General features: G+C 36.9%; 1 protein-coding gene across 3 annotated transcripts in view; it reads left to right on the top strand.

Moving 5' to 3' along the window:
* LRBA (LPS responsive beige-like anchor protein) overlaps window positions 1-21,263 on the top strand; it is a 777,374-nt gene that overhangs the window by 174,163 nt on the left and 581,948 nt on the right. For all 3 annotated transcript variants that reach the window (XM_055405330.2, XM_055405331.2, XM_088827977.1), the window contains exons 23-30: window positions 5,184-6,242; window positions 7,194-7,366; window positions 8,216-8,369; window positions 8,771-8,951; window positions 12,761-12,888; window positions 13,349-13,456; window positions 16,896-17,052; window positions 20,791-21,238. In XM_055405330.2, coding sequence (XP_055261305.2) covers window positions 5,184-6,242; window positions 7,194-7,366; window positions 8,216-8,369; window positions 8,771-8,951; window positions 12,761-12,888; window positions 13,349-13,456; window positions 16,896-17,052; window positions 20,791-21,238 — 2,408 coding nt within the window. The remainder of the gene's footprint in view (window positions 1-5,183; window positions 6,243-7,193; window positions 7,367-8,215; window positions 8,370-8,770; window positions 8,952-12,760; window positions 12,889-13,348; window positions 13,457-16,895; window positions 17,053-20,790; window positions 21,239-21,263) is intronic.

Below are 21,263 nucleotides of genomic sequence, written 5' to 3' on the forward strand. Positions count from 1 at the left end.
CACAGCACCTATTGAAAATTAATGATAGTTGTAATAACGTTAAGCACATACATAGCTTATTTTGTATATTGCATCATTTTAAGCATTTTATATACAAAAGCTCATTTAATCTCTGTGACTCCATGCTAATAATGTGTTACTATGACTATACTGTTAAGGAAGTGGTTAACAGGAAAACCTCTTGCCAATGCAAAAATATCCTCTACTTAAAATGTAGAAAAGAATTTGTTGTTGTTCTTCAGTTGCTAAGTCATGTCTGACTATTTGCGACCTCATGGACTGCAGCATTCCAGGCTTCCGTGTAGAAGAGAATGTTCTAATGTTACTAAAAAAAAAAAGCATTACATTAGAATCAGTTCAGTTCAGTCGCTCAGTTGTGTCCGACTCTTTGCGACCCCATGAATCACAGCACGCCAGGCCTCCCTGAATATGATGTGTGTATATCATAGGCAATCCACTAAAGATATTACAAAGGAAAAAATAAATTTCATTCTTTTATGTAGCTGGATATAATCCATTACATACATGTTCTTGTTTTTATTAAAAAAAAATTCTTGTGTATTTTTGACAAACTGGAGGTTACATCTTGGAGCCAAGTACATAGGCTTAAACTCTTACAGAGACAGGGCACCATCATTCTTGATGTATTTGAAAGAAATGGCTCCATTGCCCCCAGGAAAGACATCCTAGGGATACAAAACTAACAAGAGGCTTATTATCTTTTAAAAAGGTTTAAATACATCTCCAGGTAGCAGAGAAAATATTTCCAACTTCAGGTTTTCTATAGGAAAAACCATGGGGGAGAGAGGAAATTTCCTTTCCCTTTTGGCACCAGAGAAAATTTAAAATATGAAGTTTGTATTTACCCTTCTTAGGAAAAATATGAGCAGCAGAGAAGTGAAGTGACTAGTGCAGAATAACATATGAGAAGTGGAAACATGTTCAATGGTTGGATGAAGCACTTTCCCAGATAATAGAACCAAAAGACAGAGGAGATGGAAAATCGAGAAATGGTAAGAAGAGTAAAGGACCAGTCAGTGCATTGTCAAAAACAGAAATCCTAGGAAGTGAGAATGGGAAAGAGAGGGGACAGGGGTACAAATTAAGTTACTCAAGAAGAATTCTCAGAACCAAAGGATGTTCATTAGTAGGCTGGAAGGGCCCAGTGGGTATTTAGCACCATGGGTCAAAATAGACCTGTACCAAGAATTGTTGTGGGAATTTCAAAGCACTAGGAACAAGGAGAAATGGCAGCCCACTCCAGTGTTCTTGCCTGGAGAATCCCAGGGATGGGGGAGCCTGGTGGGCTGTTGTCCATAGGGTCGCACAGAGTCGGACACGACTGAAGTGACTTAGCAGCAGCAGCAGCAGCAGCAGGAACAAAAAGAAGACTTTGTAAAATTTCATGGAAAAGAACAAAGTAAGTAAAAATAAGTCCTATGAAGGTTCACAAATCAGGAATACCTCTCATGGAGAAGGAAATGGCAACCCACTCCAGTATTCTTGCCTGGAGAATCCCAGGGATGGTGGAGCGTGGTGGGCTGCTGTCAATGGGGTCGCACAGAGTTGGACATGACTGAAGCCACTTAGCAGCAGCAGCATACTCAAGTATGTATTACTTCTCTAACATAATGTTTTGAACGAAAACATACAGCTGTTGCGTCTACCATGTGTTTAATTTTCTTTATATTTTAGTCATTCCATTCTATAGATGTATGACAATTTGTATATCTTCTTTCCTGCTGCTAGATATTTGTTTTCATTTCGCGTAGTTCTAAGTGATTTTTAATGAGGTTGATATAAACGTCCTTTACAGTGTTTTGATTGACATATGCTTTCATTTATCTTGTATAATCATGTTAGAATGTAATTTCTGAGTTGTAGGGTAGGATAGATATATGCTTAACTTTTAACAGTTATTCTCAGAATAGGGTCTTTAGATCTCTGGGCACCTAAAGACTATTGCAGGGGTTTCCAAAGGTCAAAATCTTTTTTGCGGCAGTACTAACCAGGCGTTTGCCTTTTTCACTGAGTTGACATTTACATAATGATGCAGAAGTATCATTAGGTATAAAATGAATGAAGCCTTACAAGTCGTTGTGGTGTGACTGTTCCCTCTTCACCACATATCTTCAGTACACTGGTTTCAATTAAGAATGTCCTTGATGACTCAATACATTCATTACGTTAACACTGTCAAAAAAAAAAAAGAAATACCTCTCAGACTTCCCAGCAATAAGCACAGAAAGAAGACCATCAAGACCTAACTTTCATATTCTGAAGGTAGATGTTTTCCAACCTACGATTTTATCTGACCTTCAAGTGTGAAGGTAGAGTAAGTTTACCCTTAGGTCTTAAAAATTTCAAGCGGGCAGTGGAGGATATACTGCACCAAAAGGGGGAATAGAATAAAGAAGATACGGGATATAAGAAATGGGAGAGAAATGAAGGGATCTCCAGGATTCCAGTGAAGGGAGGTCCCAGGATGGCAGCGTTATAGTAGCCTTGGATAGTCCATCTAAACTGGCATAGTTTGACTTAAGATACAGTTACAGGGGGAGCTGTCATTACTGAAATGCCAGATGCCTTTGTGTAAGATCTTTTCAAAGCCTGAGGACAAATTACCCACAGGAGATGGGCCTGTGTTCTCATCCCTACTTGTCTTGACAGTGTAGTGTTATGTCTAGCCCTGCTGCCTGCATCACCTGAAGATTCTCACTTCACCCCTCAATTTGAGTAAAGTCAAACCCATGATTATTCAAAACTGAACTCATTCTATAATACTGTTGTGTTATACACTATGATGTATTACTGTGTCAGGACAAACATTATATCATGTATATCAGAATGAAATTCAAAGTCTTTTACACAGTTTGTGATTCTCTGTAATCGTAAAGCAGTGGCTCCATCTCTTACCTGATCATCTGCAGTCCTCTGTTGGTGGTTTCTTACTGTTCCTGAAACGTACCAAACTTACTCTGGCTCCAAGGCCTTTGCGTTTGTTCTTCCTTCAGCCTGAAACTTTTTTGATGTTTGTGTAACTTTCCTCTCACTTTCTCTGTTCAGACATCTCCAGAGACCTTCCCCAGTTTCCCCAGTAAAGCATGCCTCCCACTTAGATTTTATTCTTTAGTTATTCTGCCCCCGCTTTTTTCTTGTTATTACTTGACATTATCTTGTGTGCGCGTGTGTTTATTTCTCATCTACTCCATCAGAACACAGGCACCGTGAACACTGTATTGTCCACCACACAGTGTCTGGAGTGCTGTAGATGGTTCAGTCAATTTTTCTCGGATGAATAAATGAGGAATTCATCAACTAAAATAAAGAACTTAGTTCACAGATGATATCAGCCTTCCAGACATAGACGGAATTGATATTTTGTTAATGTTATTATGCCATTTTACTCTTTAGTGTTGAATATAAGCATTTCATTTTGGAATATTCAAAAAAGTTCCCCACATATTCAAAGTTAGGAAAATATTTATTTCCTAAACATTTATTTTTAGGTGTACCACATCATGGGGAGACCTGGGTTTGATCCCTCAGTTGGGAAGATTCCCTGAAGGAGGGCATGGAAACCCACTCCAGTATTCCTTCCTGGAGCATCCCATGGACAGCAGAACCTGGTGGTCTACAGTCCAGGGGGGTCGCAAAGAGTTGGCTATGACTGAGCAGCTAACACTTTCCCTATACCACATTATGGCAAGACTGTACTGTATATGTCATGCGTAAAGGCTAGTTAACAGCTATAGAAGAAACCGTGTACATTGTGTATTATTTATAGTTTTGTTTGCATTATATCCGCCTACATACATACTTCCACTCACAGGCCTTCAAAAAGGCCTGTGAATCTTTGGGCATGAAAAATCATCTTTTCTTCTTTTTTGTCTATAATCATCCTCCTGTACTAGGGCTCAGTAAAGGTTTGTTGACTGCAAGGTTCAATTTACTGTTTATTATAATAATATTGGTTACATAAACATTTCTAGCATTGATAAACTCTAATTACGCTTATACCTTCTGCATGTATTATAGTTACTTTTTTGGGCGATGTTCACATTGAAACTTGCTAGTGGCAGTCACATAATGGTGGCTGTGAAAGTGAAGTCGCTCAGTTGTGTCCAACTCTTTGCGACCCCATGGACTGTGGCCTACCAGACTCCTTCGTCCATGGGATTTTCCCGGCAAGAGTACTGGAGTGGGTTGCTGTTTCCTTCTCCAGGGGATGTTCCCGACCCAGTGATTGAACCTGGGTCTTCTGCATTGCGGGGAAGCTTTATCCTCTGAGCAACCAGGAAAGATTCCAGTGGTGGCTATAATGTAATAATATGTGATGAAATAACATCATAAACCTTTGACATTAAAATCACAGCACTCTCTTTTATACTTAAACCTTGAAACTTTCCCATTTAGTTGGTCAAAATGCTAGTAAGCATGATATGGGTATGTTCACAAGGCTGCTGATCTCTTATATACAGCTCTACAAGTGGATGGATGAATTGCATGGATGAATTAACTGGAACTTTCAGACCATTTGTGATCAGTTCAGCTTTGAAAATTATGGTTGACCTTTGGTGAATGGTTGGATCTTTTTATTTCACTGCTAAAAGAATTTATATTCTTTACTTCAATATGAAGTTGTTTTCATAGCTGAATAAATGCAGAGAGAGCAGCTATAATACATAATATATATATATAATAGTTAAGTATATAATTTGCATCATATTTGAAGTGAACATAACTGATGTTTTTGATCTCTGCTGAGAATAAATCATGGGAAAATGGGTTTTCATTGCTTTTTAAACAATATATTACATAGTGCACAAAGCACTTTCCAGTGGTTCATACTTAGATCCTGGTACAAGTTACACAGGTTAGTAGGATAATATATTGTTTTCCTATACATATGTCTTAAAAATATAATCTAAATAACTGTGTTCTTGTTATTGATTGATGCCATGCTACCTGTTAGCACTGACTAGCTATAATCTTTTTGATGATTTAGAGTTTTGTGGTTGATACCTTTTATTTATCATTTGATAAGATATTATAGGAAAATTGTCTCTTGTGTCATATAAACCATGTGTTGGAAAAATTGAACATTTAAATTTTATGTTTTGTTTGCTCTGTTCATTTATTTTTTTGTGTGTATTTTGACTCCTTGTATATTTTTCATCTAGGTCACTTTTGAAATACACAAAGAAAACCTTGCCAATATATTAAGGGAACACCAGGGAAGAGTTGATGAAGAAATAGGGCAGTGTTCTTCAAATCCAGTTCGAGCAGTCTCTGGCATTAGCAGGGAGGTTAATGTTTCAGTAGGATCCCAGCAATCAGATACAAAGGATTCTCCTGTGTCTTCTGATATCACTAGAAATAGTGATGAAAAGTCAAGTATTGGACAGACAAGTTCAGTAGAATCTGCATCCAACACTGAACTGCAGATTCCTGCTACATCTCATGAAGAAAGGACAACTGGGCCAGAAAATGAGGAGTTAATGGATGAAGTCCCTTTAGAAGAAACACTGATAAATGAAACAGTTAATGCAGATAATTTAGAAAGATCTTCTGACATAACAGAAGCTGCGACCATTTCCTCTGATTCTTTTACAACTGGCAAAGATACAGTAACTGTCAATGAAGTAACTGCTTCCATCAGTTCTCCTTCGGAAGAAGATGCTTCAGAGGTGCCAGAATTATTAGATAAGTCTATAGTAGAGGAAGAAGATGATGATGATTATGTAGAACTAAAGGTAGAATGTAGTCCTATTGAGGAAGCTGGTCTCCCCACAGAGCCCCAAGATAATAGTTTGTCTCCAGGTGCTTCTGAAGCCAGTGAGAGAGTGGATGTGTTTAGTAATGACCATAAATTAATATTGCAAGAGGAAGAAGCTGTAAGTAAGATACAAACTGACACTGAAACTCAAAATCCTGAAGATTCTGGCATCTTGCCTATGACAGCATCAGGGACTTCAGTTACCTCACCAGATGCGACTGCTTCCCAAGCAGCTGTACATTCGGACATTGGTCATATGCTGGAGGAACGGGAGAAAACTAACTTCACTGGAGAAACCAAACTAAATAGTGATTCTCATGGTAATATCGTTGAGTCTCCTACTACTTCCGAGCATAGGATTGCTAAATTGGATGTTTCCAGTGTTGCTACAGATACTGAGAGGCTGGAATTGAAGGCCAATACAAACATGGAAGTGTCCCAGCCTCCTCAACCTGTGCTTGAGGTGATTATATTTATTATTTCCTTCAAATACATTTGCACTGAGTTGAAATAGAACAAGTGTATATACTTACATTTTATTTTGTTTTAAAGTTGGCTGATAACCTGTTTGCAACTACATAAATGCAGCGAATATGAAGATTTTATTTCTTATCTTTAGCAGGGTTTGATTTTTAGTGTGAGTTTGTTAAATGGCAGCTTTTATTGTTAGTTTCACTATAGTATCATTAAAAGTTACTACTTTCAAGTTTCACTGTTAGCCTATTTTTAGCTTTTATAAAGCAAACATTGGAAATACTTTCCTTTTACCCTTTATTTGATGACCCCAGTCCTAGTTAGGACTTTAATTTGTATGCTACCTTCCTGCAGAACCACCTGCTTTGTATAGTTTTATGTACAAAATATGCAGTTTAAAATTGTTCCATGAGGTCTGTTTGTGAGCGGCAGGAGCCTTTGTGAGATTCAGAGGCATAGCTTTCTTCTTGACCGGTATCTCAGAGGGATCCATGACACCACTGTGGTTCCATGTTGTCATTTCCCACTTGATTCAACTCTTACTGCTCTCCCTTCTTCCTTTTTTTATTGGTTTGGTCTTCATTCTCTTGTCTTTATTTTTATTTTTTCTTAATTCTAGCTAATTCATAATCCAGATACAGCCTTTCTTTTATGTCAGTACTGAAAATCCAAAACTTCTTGATTCATGTATAAAATGCTGTATTAACTGGTGAAAACACTAACATGGTTCTAGGCCAGTTACTGCTGAATTGTGCTAGTTTAGCATTTTTTGTAACTTTGCTTTAAATGTATCATTGTTATTATTCATTAATAATTTTTCTCTGATTTGGTTCCTTAGTGTCTTAAATGTATTTGTTAGGTGAATTGTATAGACTCTATTAGATATTAATGCCTTCTTTTGCAGTTGAACTTTATTACTCTTTTTAACTTTCTCTATTAGATGTCAAGGCAGCAGGAGCAGCCAGGGCAAGGAACAGCCAACACAGTTAATGGACAAAGGAGGGATTCCAGGTCTATGTTCCGTATTCCTGAGTTCAGATGGTCTCAAATGCATCAGCGTTTGCTCACTGATCTATTATTTTCAATAGAAACAGACATACAGATGTGGAGAAGGTTTGTCCATTTATTTATCATAGAAGATGGATATAAATTTTAGTCTTTGTTTTCAAAGAAATTTACTTAGTTAACATTCTGTAGTTAACTATAGTCATTTGGCTCAAAAGTAGGATATAAATTATTTATGTGGTAGGGTTTTATTGAATTAATGTTTATTCTTTTACAAAAGTGAGGTATTTAGAGTATAAAAACTTGAAACTCAGAGATTTTTCTTTTAAAATATTTGCTGAAGATTTTCTGTGACATATTTTATATCTTATAATTTGCCTGAATGTAGGTCTACCAAGTGCAGTAATTTCTAGAAGAATTAAAAAAATGGGATTTAGGTAAAACATCTAATTTTCCAATGTATTTTTACTATAAAAAGTCTGTGTATTTTAGATTATCCTCCATTGTGTGATTTATGATTTTTAGAAGTGCCTAATTTGTTTATTGTTAGTTGTATTCTACTCTTATTCTGTTTAAAAACATTTCATGGCATCATCTAAGAAAATGTTACTAGAAAACTCATTTTTAATAGCACATGTAGCACCATTTACCTCAGTTTTTGTTGCTTCAAATTTTGCTCCTAATTTAGGGTAATTTAATTCAACTTTTATATCGTGTGAGATCAATAGTATTTATTGTTCAGAACTGAAAAAGAGCACAGATAGTAACCACTGATATGGAATGGTCTACATATTCTGAGGAAGTATACACCCCCCAAAATGCCTGCTGCATCATCATATTTCCTCAGCTTTCAAGATGAAGTGAGAAACGCACCCTCTTATCCTCCCTTCCCTCAAGTAGGCAAATGTGATTTCCTTCCTTTAGCATTATGAGTAAACATCGTTTATCTTTGGACAGCCATTCAACAAAGACAGTTATGGACTTCGTGAATAGCAGTGATAATGTCATCTTTGTGCACAACACAGTTCATCTCATCTCTCAAGTGATGGACAATATGGTCATGGCTTGTGGGGGTATACTGCCATTGCTTTCAGCTGCTACATCGGCTACAGTAAGGACTTAACTACTATGTAAAATTGGTGTGAAAACATGACTTATATGTTCTTATTGCTTAAAACTTAAATGTGGTGGTTACTATACATCATAGGTTCTGTAATTCAAAAACAGCAGAATCTGTTATAGTTACTTGAAAGGACCTTAGCATCTGTCCCAGGAATGAAGGCTCTAAAGAATGTTTAATTATCAGGGATGAATTAGTGAGGAATATGACTGACAGTGTTTCACCTGTATGTATGCTTTTTTTTTTAGATGAAATGATAAGGAAATTCCTCTGTCGAACTGGATTTTTAAAAGCCAAACTTTTTATAAAATTTAGAAATTTGGGGAATGTATCTCATAAAATTAGATTTTTATCAGAATATATATATAAATGTCAAAATTTATTCCTTACAGCATGAGCTGGAGAATATTGAACCTACTCAAGGGCTCTCAGTAGAAGCCTCTGTGACATTTTTGCAGAGATTAATTAGCCTTGTGGATGTACTTATATTTGCAAGTTCTCTTGGCTTCACTGAAATTGAAGCTGAAAAAAATATGTCATCTGGAGGAATTTTGCGGCAGAGTCTCCGACTAGGTGAGCTGTTAAACCCCATTACTTAGGAATTTACTTAAACTTTCAGTAATACAGACATATTAAGTTGAATATTTTCTTTCCCCTTTTGGTGGGAAAATATGTGCTAGGCAATTTGTCTTATGAAACTTTTTAACTTCCAAAGAGTAAAGGACTGTGTGTCATTGGCCATAGTAGTACTTGTCAGGGTGGATCGAGGAGGAGGCTATGTTTTGAAAATTCTGCAGAGTTGATTCTGGTCAGCATTACTCCCCGGAGTCCCCAGTTGCCTTTTGCTTTGAAGTAGTGCTTCTGAAATTTTGATGTGATTCATACATGTGGATCACCAGACGATATTGTTAAAATGCTGATTAGCTTATGAGACCTAAAATTGTCCTTCTAGTAAGTCTCAGGTAGGGTTGATGCTGCTTCTCTTAGAAACACACTTGAGTAGCAAGGTTCTAAACCAGCATCGTTCAAGTGTAGCCATTAATCCAAATAAGTTGTAATAAAATTAATATGACTGTTAAAAACTCTGCTCTTCTCCTGGAGGCAGTTCTTCCTTGAATTGTTAAGTGATATCTGAAATTCCTTCAGTTCAGTTCAGTCGCTCAGTCGTGTCCGACTCTCCGCGACCCCATGAAGCACAGCACGCCAGGCCTCCCTGTCCATCACCAACTCCCGCAGTACACTCAAACTCATGTCCACAGAGTCGGTGATGCCATCCAGCCATCTCATTCTCCGTCGTCCCCTTCTCCTCCCGCCCCCAACCTTTCCCAGCATCAGAGTCTTTTCCAGTGAGTCAACTCGTCGCATGAGGTGGCCAAAGTATTGGAGTTTCAGCTTTAGCATCAGTCCCTCCAATGAACGTCCAGGATTGATCTCCTTTAGAATGGACTGGTTGGATCTCCTTGCAGTATAAGGGACTCTCAAGAGTCTTCTCCAACACCACAGTTCAAAAGCATCGATTCTTCGGTGATCAGCCTTCTTCACAGTCCAACTCTCACATCCATACATGACCACGGGAAAAACCATTGCCTTGACTAGATGGACCTTGGTTGGCAAAGTAATGTCTCTGCTTTTTCATATACTATCAAGGTTGGTCATAACTTTCCTTCCAAGGAGCAAGCGTCTTTTAATTTCATGGCTGCAATCAGCATCTGCAGTGATTTTGGAGCCCAAAAAAACAAAGTCTGACACTGTTTCCACTGTTTTTCCATCTATTTCCCATGAAGTGATGGGACCAGATGCCATGATCTTTGTTTTCTGAATGTTGAGCTTCAAGCCAACCTTTTCACTCTCCTCTTTCACTTTCATCAAGAGGCTTTTGATTTCCTCTTCACTTTCTGCCATAAGGATAGTGTCATCTGCATATCTGAGGTTATTGATATTTCTCCCAGCAATCTTGATTCCAGCGTGTGCTTCCTCCAGCCCAGCGTTCCTCATGATGTACTCTGCATATAAGTTAAATAAGCAAGGTGACAATATACAACCTTGACGTACACCTTTTCCTATTTGGAACCAGTCTGTTGTTCCATGTCCAGTTCTAACTGTTGCTTCCTGACCTGCATTAGGTGAAGAAAAATTGTTTTTTTCTATGCAGAATGTTTCCTGTATCTAGTTGTAAATACTGAGACTTTGTTAATGATTTGCTTATTAAATGGAGAGAAGTAGGTGGAGAAAAGGGAACCAAGAAATGAAAGCAAAATCTTTAGGAAACATGGGCATGTGAAGACAGATTAGAAATAGGGTACCTATGAAAATATAATATCAAAAGTGGAAAGTCTAATTAGTTAATAAAATATTTCCCCATATTTAGCAACAATATCTATACTTAGATATTCAGACGTACTTAGATTTTTTTGGTACAATGATTATTTTCACTCAAAATACCATTCAAAGTACTTTTAAACTCAGGATGCTCTAAAGAACTTGGTATACTATTTTTAGGGAGTTGTTTTAAAATCTTAGTTAAGAGTCAGATGGTAAGCATGACAAAACAGAAGCTATCATTTACTATTGTTATATGTCATTTCTGATTTTCACATTGAGTCAGCAGTCATTTTCCCCCATTCATTCATTTGCATGTTCTTTTATGCATGAGGAAATTTGAGATCAAAGAAGTTAGTTAACTTAATGAAAGTTCAGAAGCTCTAAATTGGCAGAGTTGGAATTTGAATATAGTTTAACTAGTATTGCTGTTCTTTCTGTTATAGGATACACCATTTAACTTTATATCAATTATATAATTAAAATATTTAGAACCCATTACTTTGTATATGCCATTTTTTAAACCTCTCCACTTCCTGAAAAGAGTACACTTGTAGAATTGAAAGTAGAAGCCTACACTAGCAATGCTTCGCTATACTCGAGAAGTATTAAATTCAGAAACTGGGAGAATACTCTCTCTCCCTATGTTTTCATAACTATTGAAGAAAATAAAGAAATAGTTCAGTGTACTCCAGCATATGTTCTCCTTGTTCAGGACCACTTAATAGAATATGGTAAGCTTGGGCACAGCAGTCCAGATGTTTTGATCCCTGGTCTCCTCACTCCTGTGTTCGTGAAGTGAGAAGGTCAGATGGCAACAGTAAGAATAAACTGTACTGCTGAGACCGATTGATCCTAGGCACTCAAATGCGGTTTTTAACTTGGTGATGCAGACCCAGACTTGAGGTTATACAGCCTCTGATAAAAGTAGTTGAGAAGTTTTTTTGCTGGGCCTGACCCCAGACTGGACAGAGTTGTATTCCATGTTCTCTCCCCCTCCCTCTTCACTATGTTCCTTCTCTTTTTCCAATTTCTGTTGCTTTCTTTGCGCACCTTTCTGAATACTTTCCTGTTTCAATTCTGTGTGTAGTAGCGGTATGATAGTCAGCTGGTACTTGAAGTTATCACTTAAGTTTGCTATTTTGTTCCTAATTTGCTCTCCCACTCTTGTGGAGACAAATACTTTGAGGGCTACCGATTTGGCTGGGATCTGAGCGACTTCACTTTCACTTTTCACTTTCATGCATGGGAGAAGGAAATGGCAACCCACTCCAGTGTTCTTGCCTGGAGGATCCCAGGGATGGCAGAGCCTGGTGGGCTGCCGTCTATGGGGTCGCACAGAGTCGGACACAACTGAAGTGACTTAGCAGCAGCAGCAGCAGCAGAGATGATTACATGATATGAATCAATTCATAGTCAATTGTGTATTACCTAATTCTTTAAAATTCACAATTAATATCTGAATAACTTGAGTTAACTGCCTGATAAGTCAGATGTTTAGAGAGGTAATTTTGGATTGTATATTAATCACAATCTCCTTTTTGTCCCCTACCTTCTAAACTGTTTTAATGGAAGCCAGTAAAAGATAGACCTTATGAATAAATATTCCCTTTAATGCTGTACCCTCTATCAGTCCCTATTACTATCATGCTGTAATCATAAAAATTTTAAGAAAAACATTCAGGTTTCTAGTTTAACTGTTGTACTTTAGTGAAGATAATAGAAGGACTAGTTGATGGCAATGTGATTTACTTTTTCTTACACTTTTAAAGTCTTTTCTTACCTATCTTTTCCTCCATAAAAGATTATTTCAAGTAACTTATGTGAGATCTAAGAAACAGTATAGTGTTTCTTAAGGTTCTTGAATGGATTCTCTTTTAGCAATGGGCCCTAATAGAGTGGCTACCAGAGTCAGAAAACAAACAGTGGGTGATAAAGCCCAGGGATATTTTAGGAATTTGCTGAAGGTGATCTGTTTCAAATAAAATCTTATGCAACTTATATAGGTGGGTTTTGTCAGTCCCATAATCTTAAATACAGTTTTTTCTTAAAATGAATTGCAGTGTGTGCAGTGGCAGTAAGGAATTGCTTAGAGTGTCAGCAGCAGTCACAGCTGAGAAATAAAGGCGAAGCAGGAAAAAGCCAGAAAATGGCACACAGCCTGATTCCCACTGGGAAATCTGCAGCGAAGGTAAGCCCGCAGAAAAATTAATTAAATAAGAAAGCATTCTATTATTTTACAGTTAAGATCTTAAATTTATTTGTTCATTTCAACATAAAGTTAAATCTGACAGAAGTCCTAAAATAGTTATTTTAGTCTGTGGACATAACCTTCAAATATTTGTGTTTGAGTATACAGTAAAGATTTGCTTATACTTAATCTTGTCTGCTTTTCCAAATGTTTACTTTCCTTGCGTCTATGATACTTTTCCCTCCAGACGCTTCAGTTTGTGTGTCACGTGCTTGTTGAGTCAGCATGCAGTCTCTTTTTTCTTTCATGGCTCCCTTCTATACCCCCCACCTCCGTCCTGGCACCCAAAACAGAAGAGAGGAGGAGGAAAACAAGCTGGGAAAAGATGTCGCCCATGGAATAATGTGTTATTGTTTAAAATATCTGTGTAATGTATGTTTACATGTTTTGTCTTAACCAGAGTCCAGTGGACATTGTAACTGGTGGTATATCTCCAGTGAGAGATTTTGACAGGCTCTTACAAGACATGGATATTAATCGACTTCGGGCAGTTGTCTTCAGAGATATAGTAAGTTACAGTATTTCTTTTACATATTCTCTTAGCTGATACATATTTCCTCCTAAGCCCAAAGTATTGAGAGTGAACACTTTCTGTGGTATAAAATCATCAAGTAGAAATAAGAAGACTTACATACCAGTTGTCTTGACAATGATTTTAGAATCTTAGAATATATTATTTATATACATGGAGCTAATATATCAGAGTATTGCTACTGATAACAACAACACATTATTAGATAGTAAGCAGTGTGCATTGTAAGTGCTTTATGTATTCTCATTAATTCCAGCAACTTCTTGAGCTGTGTACTTTGTACTTCCAATTTTATAAATGAGGAATTTGAAGCACAGAGAGTCATGTAACTTGTTAAGCTAATGGAACTAGAAAATGATAGGATTCAAACTCATCAGTCAACACACCAGGACCTGTGCTTTGAAAGTTTTATATGATATAAAAGTACATGATGATATATGGCAAAACCACTACAATATTATAAAGTAATTAGCCTCCAATTAAAATAAATAAATTTATATTAAAAAGATAAATAAAATAAAAAAAAGTACATGATTGTTTATGGTGTTTTAAGTGTTTTAAAGGTGAAAGATAGGTTTGTTTTAGCTAATTTTGATATATAATATGGCAGAATTTCATGTAGAAATTGTCGTATAAAAAAGCATAAACATGAAAATTAAAGTCATTTGTGATCCTGCTCACTTGGATTTGGAGTATTATCATTAATATTCACTGAACTCTTACTGTGTGTTGAATACTAGGCTGCTCTAACTACACATAATTTTTTTAAAAATAAACTTTATAACTTCAGTTTTAATTTTCCTTTCTCTAGTGTTTTAGTCTACTCTTGATTTTTCATGAAGTATGCAATTTGTTAATAGTAGTTGTTATTCTGCTCTGCTAAGTCGCTTCAGTCGTATCTGACTCTGTGTGACCCCATAGATGGCAGCTTACTAGGCTCCTCCGTCCCTGGGATTCTCCAGACCAAGAACACTGGAGTGGGTTGCCATTTCCTTCTCCAATGCATGAAAGTGAAAAGTGAAAGTGAAGTTGCTCAGTCGTGTCTGACTCGTAGCGACCCCATGGACTACAGCCTACCAGGCTCCTTCGTCCATGAGAGTTTCCAGGCAAGAGTACTGGAGTGGGTTGCCATTGCCTTCTCCGAGTAGTTGTTATTACCTATAGCTAATAGTCGTAAACACTTATTGCATATTAAGCATAGGACTGGATGATTGATAATGTATTATCTCATTTAATTCACAGAATACTTCTATGAGAAAGATAGCAGTATTAAATTATCTGCTTAAAACCACAAACAGTGATAGGCCCTTAAGGGCCTAAGGAATCTGATTCTTGAAATTTTCATATTAACCATCCTTCAAATTTTCATCTTAACTAACATCTGTATGTACTTAATTATGCTCCCTCTGTGGATCTCAGGTTTTGGCTTTTTGGTAACTGTATTATTCCTTTTATTAACAAAGCATCACCTTTGTGTTTTTCGAAACCCACTGCCTATGGTCTACTGTGGAACCAAATATTGCTGCTTCCTTCTCTCCCCATTTTCTTTGAGTAGTTGTTGAGTCTTTGTATTTCCTAAAATGAATTTTAAAAATCTACAATAAATGATGTAAGTCTTTGGCTTTAAAATTTTTCTAATGACTTTCTATAGCATTTAAAATGAAATCAATACACCTTACCCAGGCTTTTATTATATCACAATATTTGGACAGAGAATTAGAGTGTCTCTTATGTCTACCATGTCATTTCTGAAAGTAACAAATAACTTTAATTTTTTTGGTAATTAGAAAAGTGATATAGTCACCTTACAGGAATTTTAGAAAAGAGAAAAGAGCTTATTTCCCAGGCTATATCCAGATATTCTAGCATAAGCAAACTTTGAAGAAAAAGGAAATTACCTAAGATTGGGGATATAAATAAATCATTACCTAGAGGTTAAGAGCTAAGGTTTTTAATCACTCTGAGTTCAGGTTTGCTTTTGCATTTACTGTGAGCCCTTAGGTAAATTACTTAACTTCTGTAGGCCTCATTTTATGTGTATGGGTTAATGACTAGCACAGTGCCTGACTCACAGTAAGTATTTAATAAATGGCGGCTACAGTTGACAGCAGATTTGTTTCGGGAGTTAGGTCTTAAACTAAGGATCTATGGGATATTTCTTATTAGGGCATAAATCAGGCATACCCTGTATACTTGATACTGTAGTTACTAAACATTGAACATGCTCATGGGCTAAATAAAGATTTAGATACATGTAAATAATTTATGAAACATTAAGAAGACCAAGCAGGTTATTTACCTGCATTGTTAATATTGATACTATTGGATAGATGGTTATTGTGATAGATGGTAGGATTGTGATAGATGGTAGGATTATGTGGCAGAAGAACCTAGGAGTTTCTGGAGAGGAGGGTATGTTAATTTAAGAAAGGAAAAATGAACATATATCTTTTCCATCAAGACTAGTAAGGTGTTACACATGAACCTAAAAACTACCAAAGATTCTTGTCAGATTATAAATACATCTAATAATCCTGTTAAGTGGATATGTTCAGTAGACTCTGAAATTTAATTTTTCTCTGAAATTGTGTCCAAAACTTTTCATAATATTAACTGTTAACTTTAAAGCCTTATTTGTACTAGTTGTTTCCATTTATCTCTTAGGCAACCATGTTCTTTGTTTTGTTTATCCTAAATTTATCTGCTACTTGAGTCTCAGAATTTGATGGGCACGTTTTGAGGTTTTCCTTTAGGTTCAAATGTATTTTAAAAAGTTATCAAAATTAGCGATATGTTCAATGTTCCTTTGAAAATGGGGAATTTTATTAGGTGAAGCGGTCGTTGATATGTATAGATGATCTGTAGAGCTGAGATGAAGCCTGAACCTCTTTAGAGATAGCCTGGTTTGTCCTTTTCTTTCTCCAGACACTATATTAAGTCCTGGATACTTGGTTGTCTATATTACTTTGAAATACTCTTGAGAATTTCTTTAGCATCTAGTTCTGTCTCTGATAACCTCACTTTTAATAATCTCAAATATTTGTCTTTTAGGAAAACTTATTCTGATTTTTTTTAATTCTTATGGTTGGAAGTAAAAATAATGGTTCATATATAATTATAGTTGCTGTTTGATTAATCTTATAAAGTATATTAGGACATATCTCTTCAGATTGAGTTACTTAATGTAAAAAAAATGAGCCAGCATCTCTCCTGTTTCACAAGCATAAAACCTAACACATACAGGCATTTTCCCAAGAGTCTTTGTTTAATCTTTGCTCAGGTGAATTCATTACTGTTTTCTGTGTATATCGAAAGATTTGTGAATATGTTTTGTATTTGAATGTTGTCTTGTAAAATAAAATTCAAACGTGTTACCTAGTAGTGGCATGATTACCTCCTTTTATTTTCTCTGCAGGAGGATAGCAAACAAGCACAGTTTTTAGCCTTGGCAGTTGTATACTTTATCTCTGTTCTTATGGTATCGAAGTACAGAGACATTTTGGAACCCCAGAATGAAAGGCATAGCCAGTCTAGAGAAACTGGTAGTGAATGTGGAAATTTGTCACTCCCTGGTAAGTTTCTGTATTTTATTATCTGGCATCCAAAATTCAAGTAAAACATTACCTACTTAACGGCAGTTAAAATATTCATCCTGGAATTTAAATCCATTTATGTATACATTAATGACAGCATGCAATTATTTTTATTAATAACGAAGTATTTTAAGGACCCTGTAGTTAACTGCAGCTGAGACTTGATTTCTGTTTTAAGTGAGCCATCTAAGTAAAAAATAAGTGAGAAAATGTTACGTTTTACGAATAAAGTATTAAACGTTAGTTTTAACTAAGTTATAGTAACTTATATTCTCTTTAAGACATATTTGTTAACAAATAAGTGTAATAATTGGAGCTATATATTTAATTAGCTGCTCGTTATAGATGTAAAGCAGCTAATGTAGTTATAGAAGTAGCTCCTACCCAACAGAGGATATTTATCTATCCAATCAGTATTCATTTGGTGCCTCTTAGGTACTTGTTCATTACTGATGAGCAGAAGCAAAAAGTCTGCCCTCATGGAGCTTGTATTCCAGGAGAGTAAGTTGAAAATGAGTGTATATAATAAAACAAATTGTATAGTATTTTAGAAGATGTTAAGTCTTAAGACAATAAAAATTGAGTGGGGAAATATATCAGGAATAACCAGGAGAAAGGGAGTGTGAATTTTCACTCTAAGGAGAATGGGAAATTATTGGAGGCCTTTGGGTACAGGAGTTAGAATTGATGTATGTTATTAAAAAGTAGAACATGGGATTCTGTTAAGATTACATCCTGTAGGGCAGGGAAAAGTGGAGTTTTAGTTATGGACCACTGTGTTACAGATTTCCTCAAAGCGAAAACTCCCAACTATTTTAGTCTTGTTATCATGATTCCATGACTTTGATTCAGATAAGGCACAGTGGTAATAATTCCTGCTCCAGATGGTGTTTCTGGGGTTGGAAAGTCTGAGATAACTTTTCTACTCATTTATCTAGTGCCTCAGCTAGAATAGCTTCAAGAGCTAGGGCTGACGGACTGAAATGACTAGACTGGGGTTGTGTGTGGGGGACCTTGCTACTTGTTTTCAGCTGAATTCCTTTGTTTTACTCCATTAGTTTGGAGGTCCTTTATCTCCTGTATGGAGGTCTCTCTACATGATCTTACCAGCAAGGTAGCCAGACTGCTTTCAGAGATGTTCAGGGATTCTGAGAATGCACAAACTGTTAGCTCTTCTTAAAGATTGGGTACTGAACTGGCCCTTTGTCACTTCTGCCACATGGTTGTAAGTAAGTCAGACCCTGTGGAAAATTCTTCAAGAGATGGGAATACCAGACCACCTGACCTGACTCCTGAGAGATCTGTATGCAGGTCAAGAAGCAATAGTTAGAACTGGACGTGGAACAGCAGACTGGTTCCAAATAGGGAAAAGAGTACGTCAAGGCTGTATATGATCACCCTGCTTATTAAACTTATATGCAGAGAACATCATGAGAAATGCTGGACTGGATGAAGCACAAGCTGGAATCAAGATTGCTGGGAGAAATATCAATAACCTCAGATATGTAGCTGATACCACCCTTATGGCAGAAAGTGAAGAGGAACTAAAGAGCCTCTTGATGAAAGAGGAGAGTGAAAAAGTTGACTTAAAGCTCAATATTCAGAAAGCTAAGATCATAGTATCTGGTCCCATCACTTCGTGGCAAATAGATGGGGAAACAATGGAAACAGTGACAGACTTTATTTTATTTGGCTTCAAAATCACTGCAGATGCTGACTGCAGCCTTGAAATTAAAAGACACTTACTCCTTGGAAGAAAAGTTATGACCAACTTAGACAGCTTATTTAAAAACAGAGACATTACCTTGCCAGCAAAGGTCCATCTAGTCAAGACTATGATTTTTCCAGTAGTCATGTGAGGATGTGAGAGTTGGACCATAAAGAAAGCTGAGGGCTGAAGAATTGATGCTTTTGAACTGTGTTGTTGGAGAAGACTCTTGAGAGTCCCTTGGACTGCAAGGAGGTCCAACGAGTCCATCCTAAAGGAAATCAATCCTGAATATTCATTGGAAGGACTGATGCTGAAGCTGAAACTCCAATACTTTGGCCACCTGATGCAAAAAATTGACTCATTGGAGAAGACCCTGATTATGGGAAAGATTGAAGGCAGGAGAAGGGGACGACAGAGGATGAGATGGTTGGATGGCCAACTCAATGGGCATGAGTTTGAGTAAACTCCGGCGGTTGGTGATGGACAGGGAGGCCTGGCCTGCTGCAGTCCATGGGGTCACAAGAGTTGCACATGACTGAACAACTGAACTGAAGTCAGGCCTAACCCATACTCAAGAACTACTCAAGGGGATGAATACCAGGAGGCATGACCTATAGATCCATTAATGTAACAGTCTAACATAACCAGTTAGGAGTATATTGCAATAATCTAGGCAAGAGGTGATTTGGGTATTGACCTGGGTGTAACTGTAGGGCTAGTGAGAAGCAGTGAGATTTTGGATATATTCTGATGGTGAGAAGCAGGATTTAAAAATATTAGGTGTGCGTATGTGAAAGATGGAAGGTAGTCAAGAATAATTACAATGTGCAGTTGGATAGACTGAATGTGAAACATACTCAGGCAAGGATAAGAAATTTAATTTTCGATATGTTGTGTTTGTGATATCTTTTAGACATATAAAAGAAAATGTAGAGTAGGCAGTTACGTACAATAATCTAAATTTGATTGATTGATTGAAATAGTGGTATATAATACTTGGAGAGTGAATGAGACCATTAAGGATATAAATGTTGATAGAAAAAGTAAAAGGATTAAGAACTGAGTACTAAATTCCTCCAAGTTAAGAAATAAGGGAGAAAGAAAAGTGAAGGAAGTAAAGATGAAATCACAGTAAGGTACATGAAAAGCTGGAAGAGTGTTACCAGCCTGGAAGGAATAATCAGTTGCTGCTGTTATGTCAGGAGCTGTTAGGTCGAGAACTGATCATTGGATTTAGCACGATGGAGCATTTTTGTTGAAATGGAATCAATACCTGATTGGAGGGGAAAAAAAGCAAATAGAAAAGGTGATGTTCCTTGTGGGACTATATTTTAAAGGTCATTGAGTCTTTCATCTATATAGGGTTGGTAACATGTTTTCTAGTAGAAACTCTGTCTGAGGTAGAGGTCTTGGGACTATTATCTGAAGAAATGCCAGTGTATAAGGCACAGAAGCCCATTCAGCAGATTGTAAGCAATTTTGTGTTGTATATGTATTATGGCATGAGTAGCAGGAGGTAAAGTTGGAGATGAATAGTCATCTGAAAAATACTTATCGGTGGACCTACTACTTGCTGGACATTGTTGTAGGCCCAGGCATTGTCACTGGTGCTGGAGATGAAGTGTTAATGGAGATAAGTTCGCTACCCTGATGAAGTTTACATCCTAGCAGACTTATATTATTGAAGAACCTTGAGTATACCCTAAGGATTTTGGACTTTTTCTTATAGACCAATGGCTTTCAACCTTGTGTTGACACACCCATTGGTATGTCACATTCATTTGGGGTTTTCTCAGATACTTTGTTAACCTTATTTATTATTTTTATTTTATTAAACTATTTCATTATATGTGTGTTAACTCAGTATATTTTATAGATTAATTTGTTTTAGTCTTTTAAAACATGCTGTATGTTTCATAATCTAAAACAATTAGGAGTGAACGTACCTTTTTAAAATTATTTGTAAATTTTTTTTTATTTTTACTTTTCTTCTCTTTCTGGGTAAGATGTAGAAGATTCACCAGCAGCATCGAGCCCATTAACTCCAGCATCTGTGGAAGAATCTGGAAGTACATCACCTGCTCGAAGGAGGGACTCAGGCATTGGGGGAGAAACAGCTCCTGGGCTAGACAACCGCGCAGACGTGGCTGCTCCTGGAGCGCCTCCGAGCATCAGTGTAGGCCCCGATGCCATCAATGAGGCTCTGTGCACTCTTTCTTCAGAAGTCAGTAAATCTCAGGAAACCAAAAGTGATGGAGGGAATGAATCGGATAGCAAGGCTGCACCGTCAGTTCCAGTTTCAAAAAATGTCAATGTGAAGGACATTCTCCGAAGCTTAGTAAACATACCAGCAGATGGAGTCACTGTGGATCCTGCCCTTCTGCCACCAGCCTGCCTTGGGGCTCTTGGTGATCTTTCTGCTGAACAACCTGTGCAGTTCAGATCTTTTGACAGGTACTATAAATAGTCTTTTGTTTTA

This window comes from Moschus berezovskii, chromosome 19, assembly GCF_049115385.1.
Source record: "Moschus berezovskii isolate FMDL1 chromosome 19, NW_MosBer_1.0, whole genome shotgun sequence".
NCBI lineage: Eukaryota > Metazoa > Chordata > Mammalia > Artiodactyla > Moschidae > Moschus > Moschus berezovskii.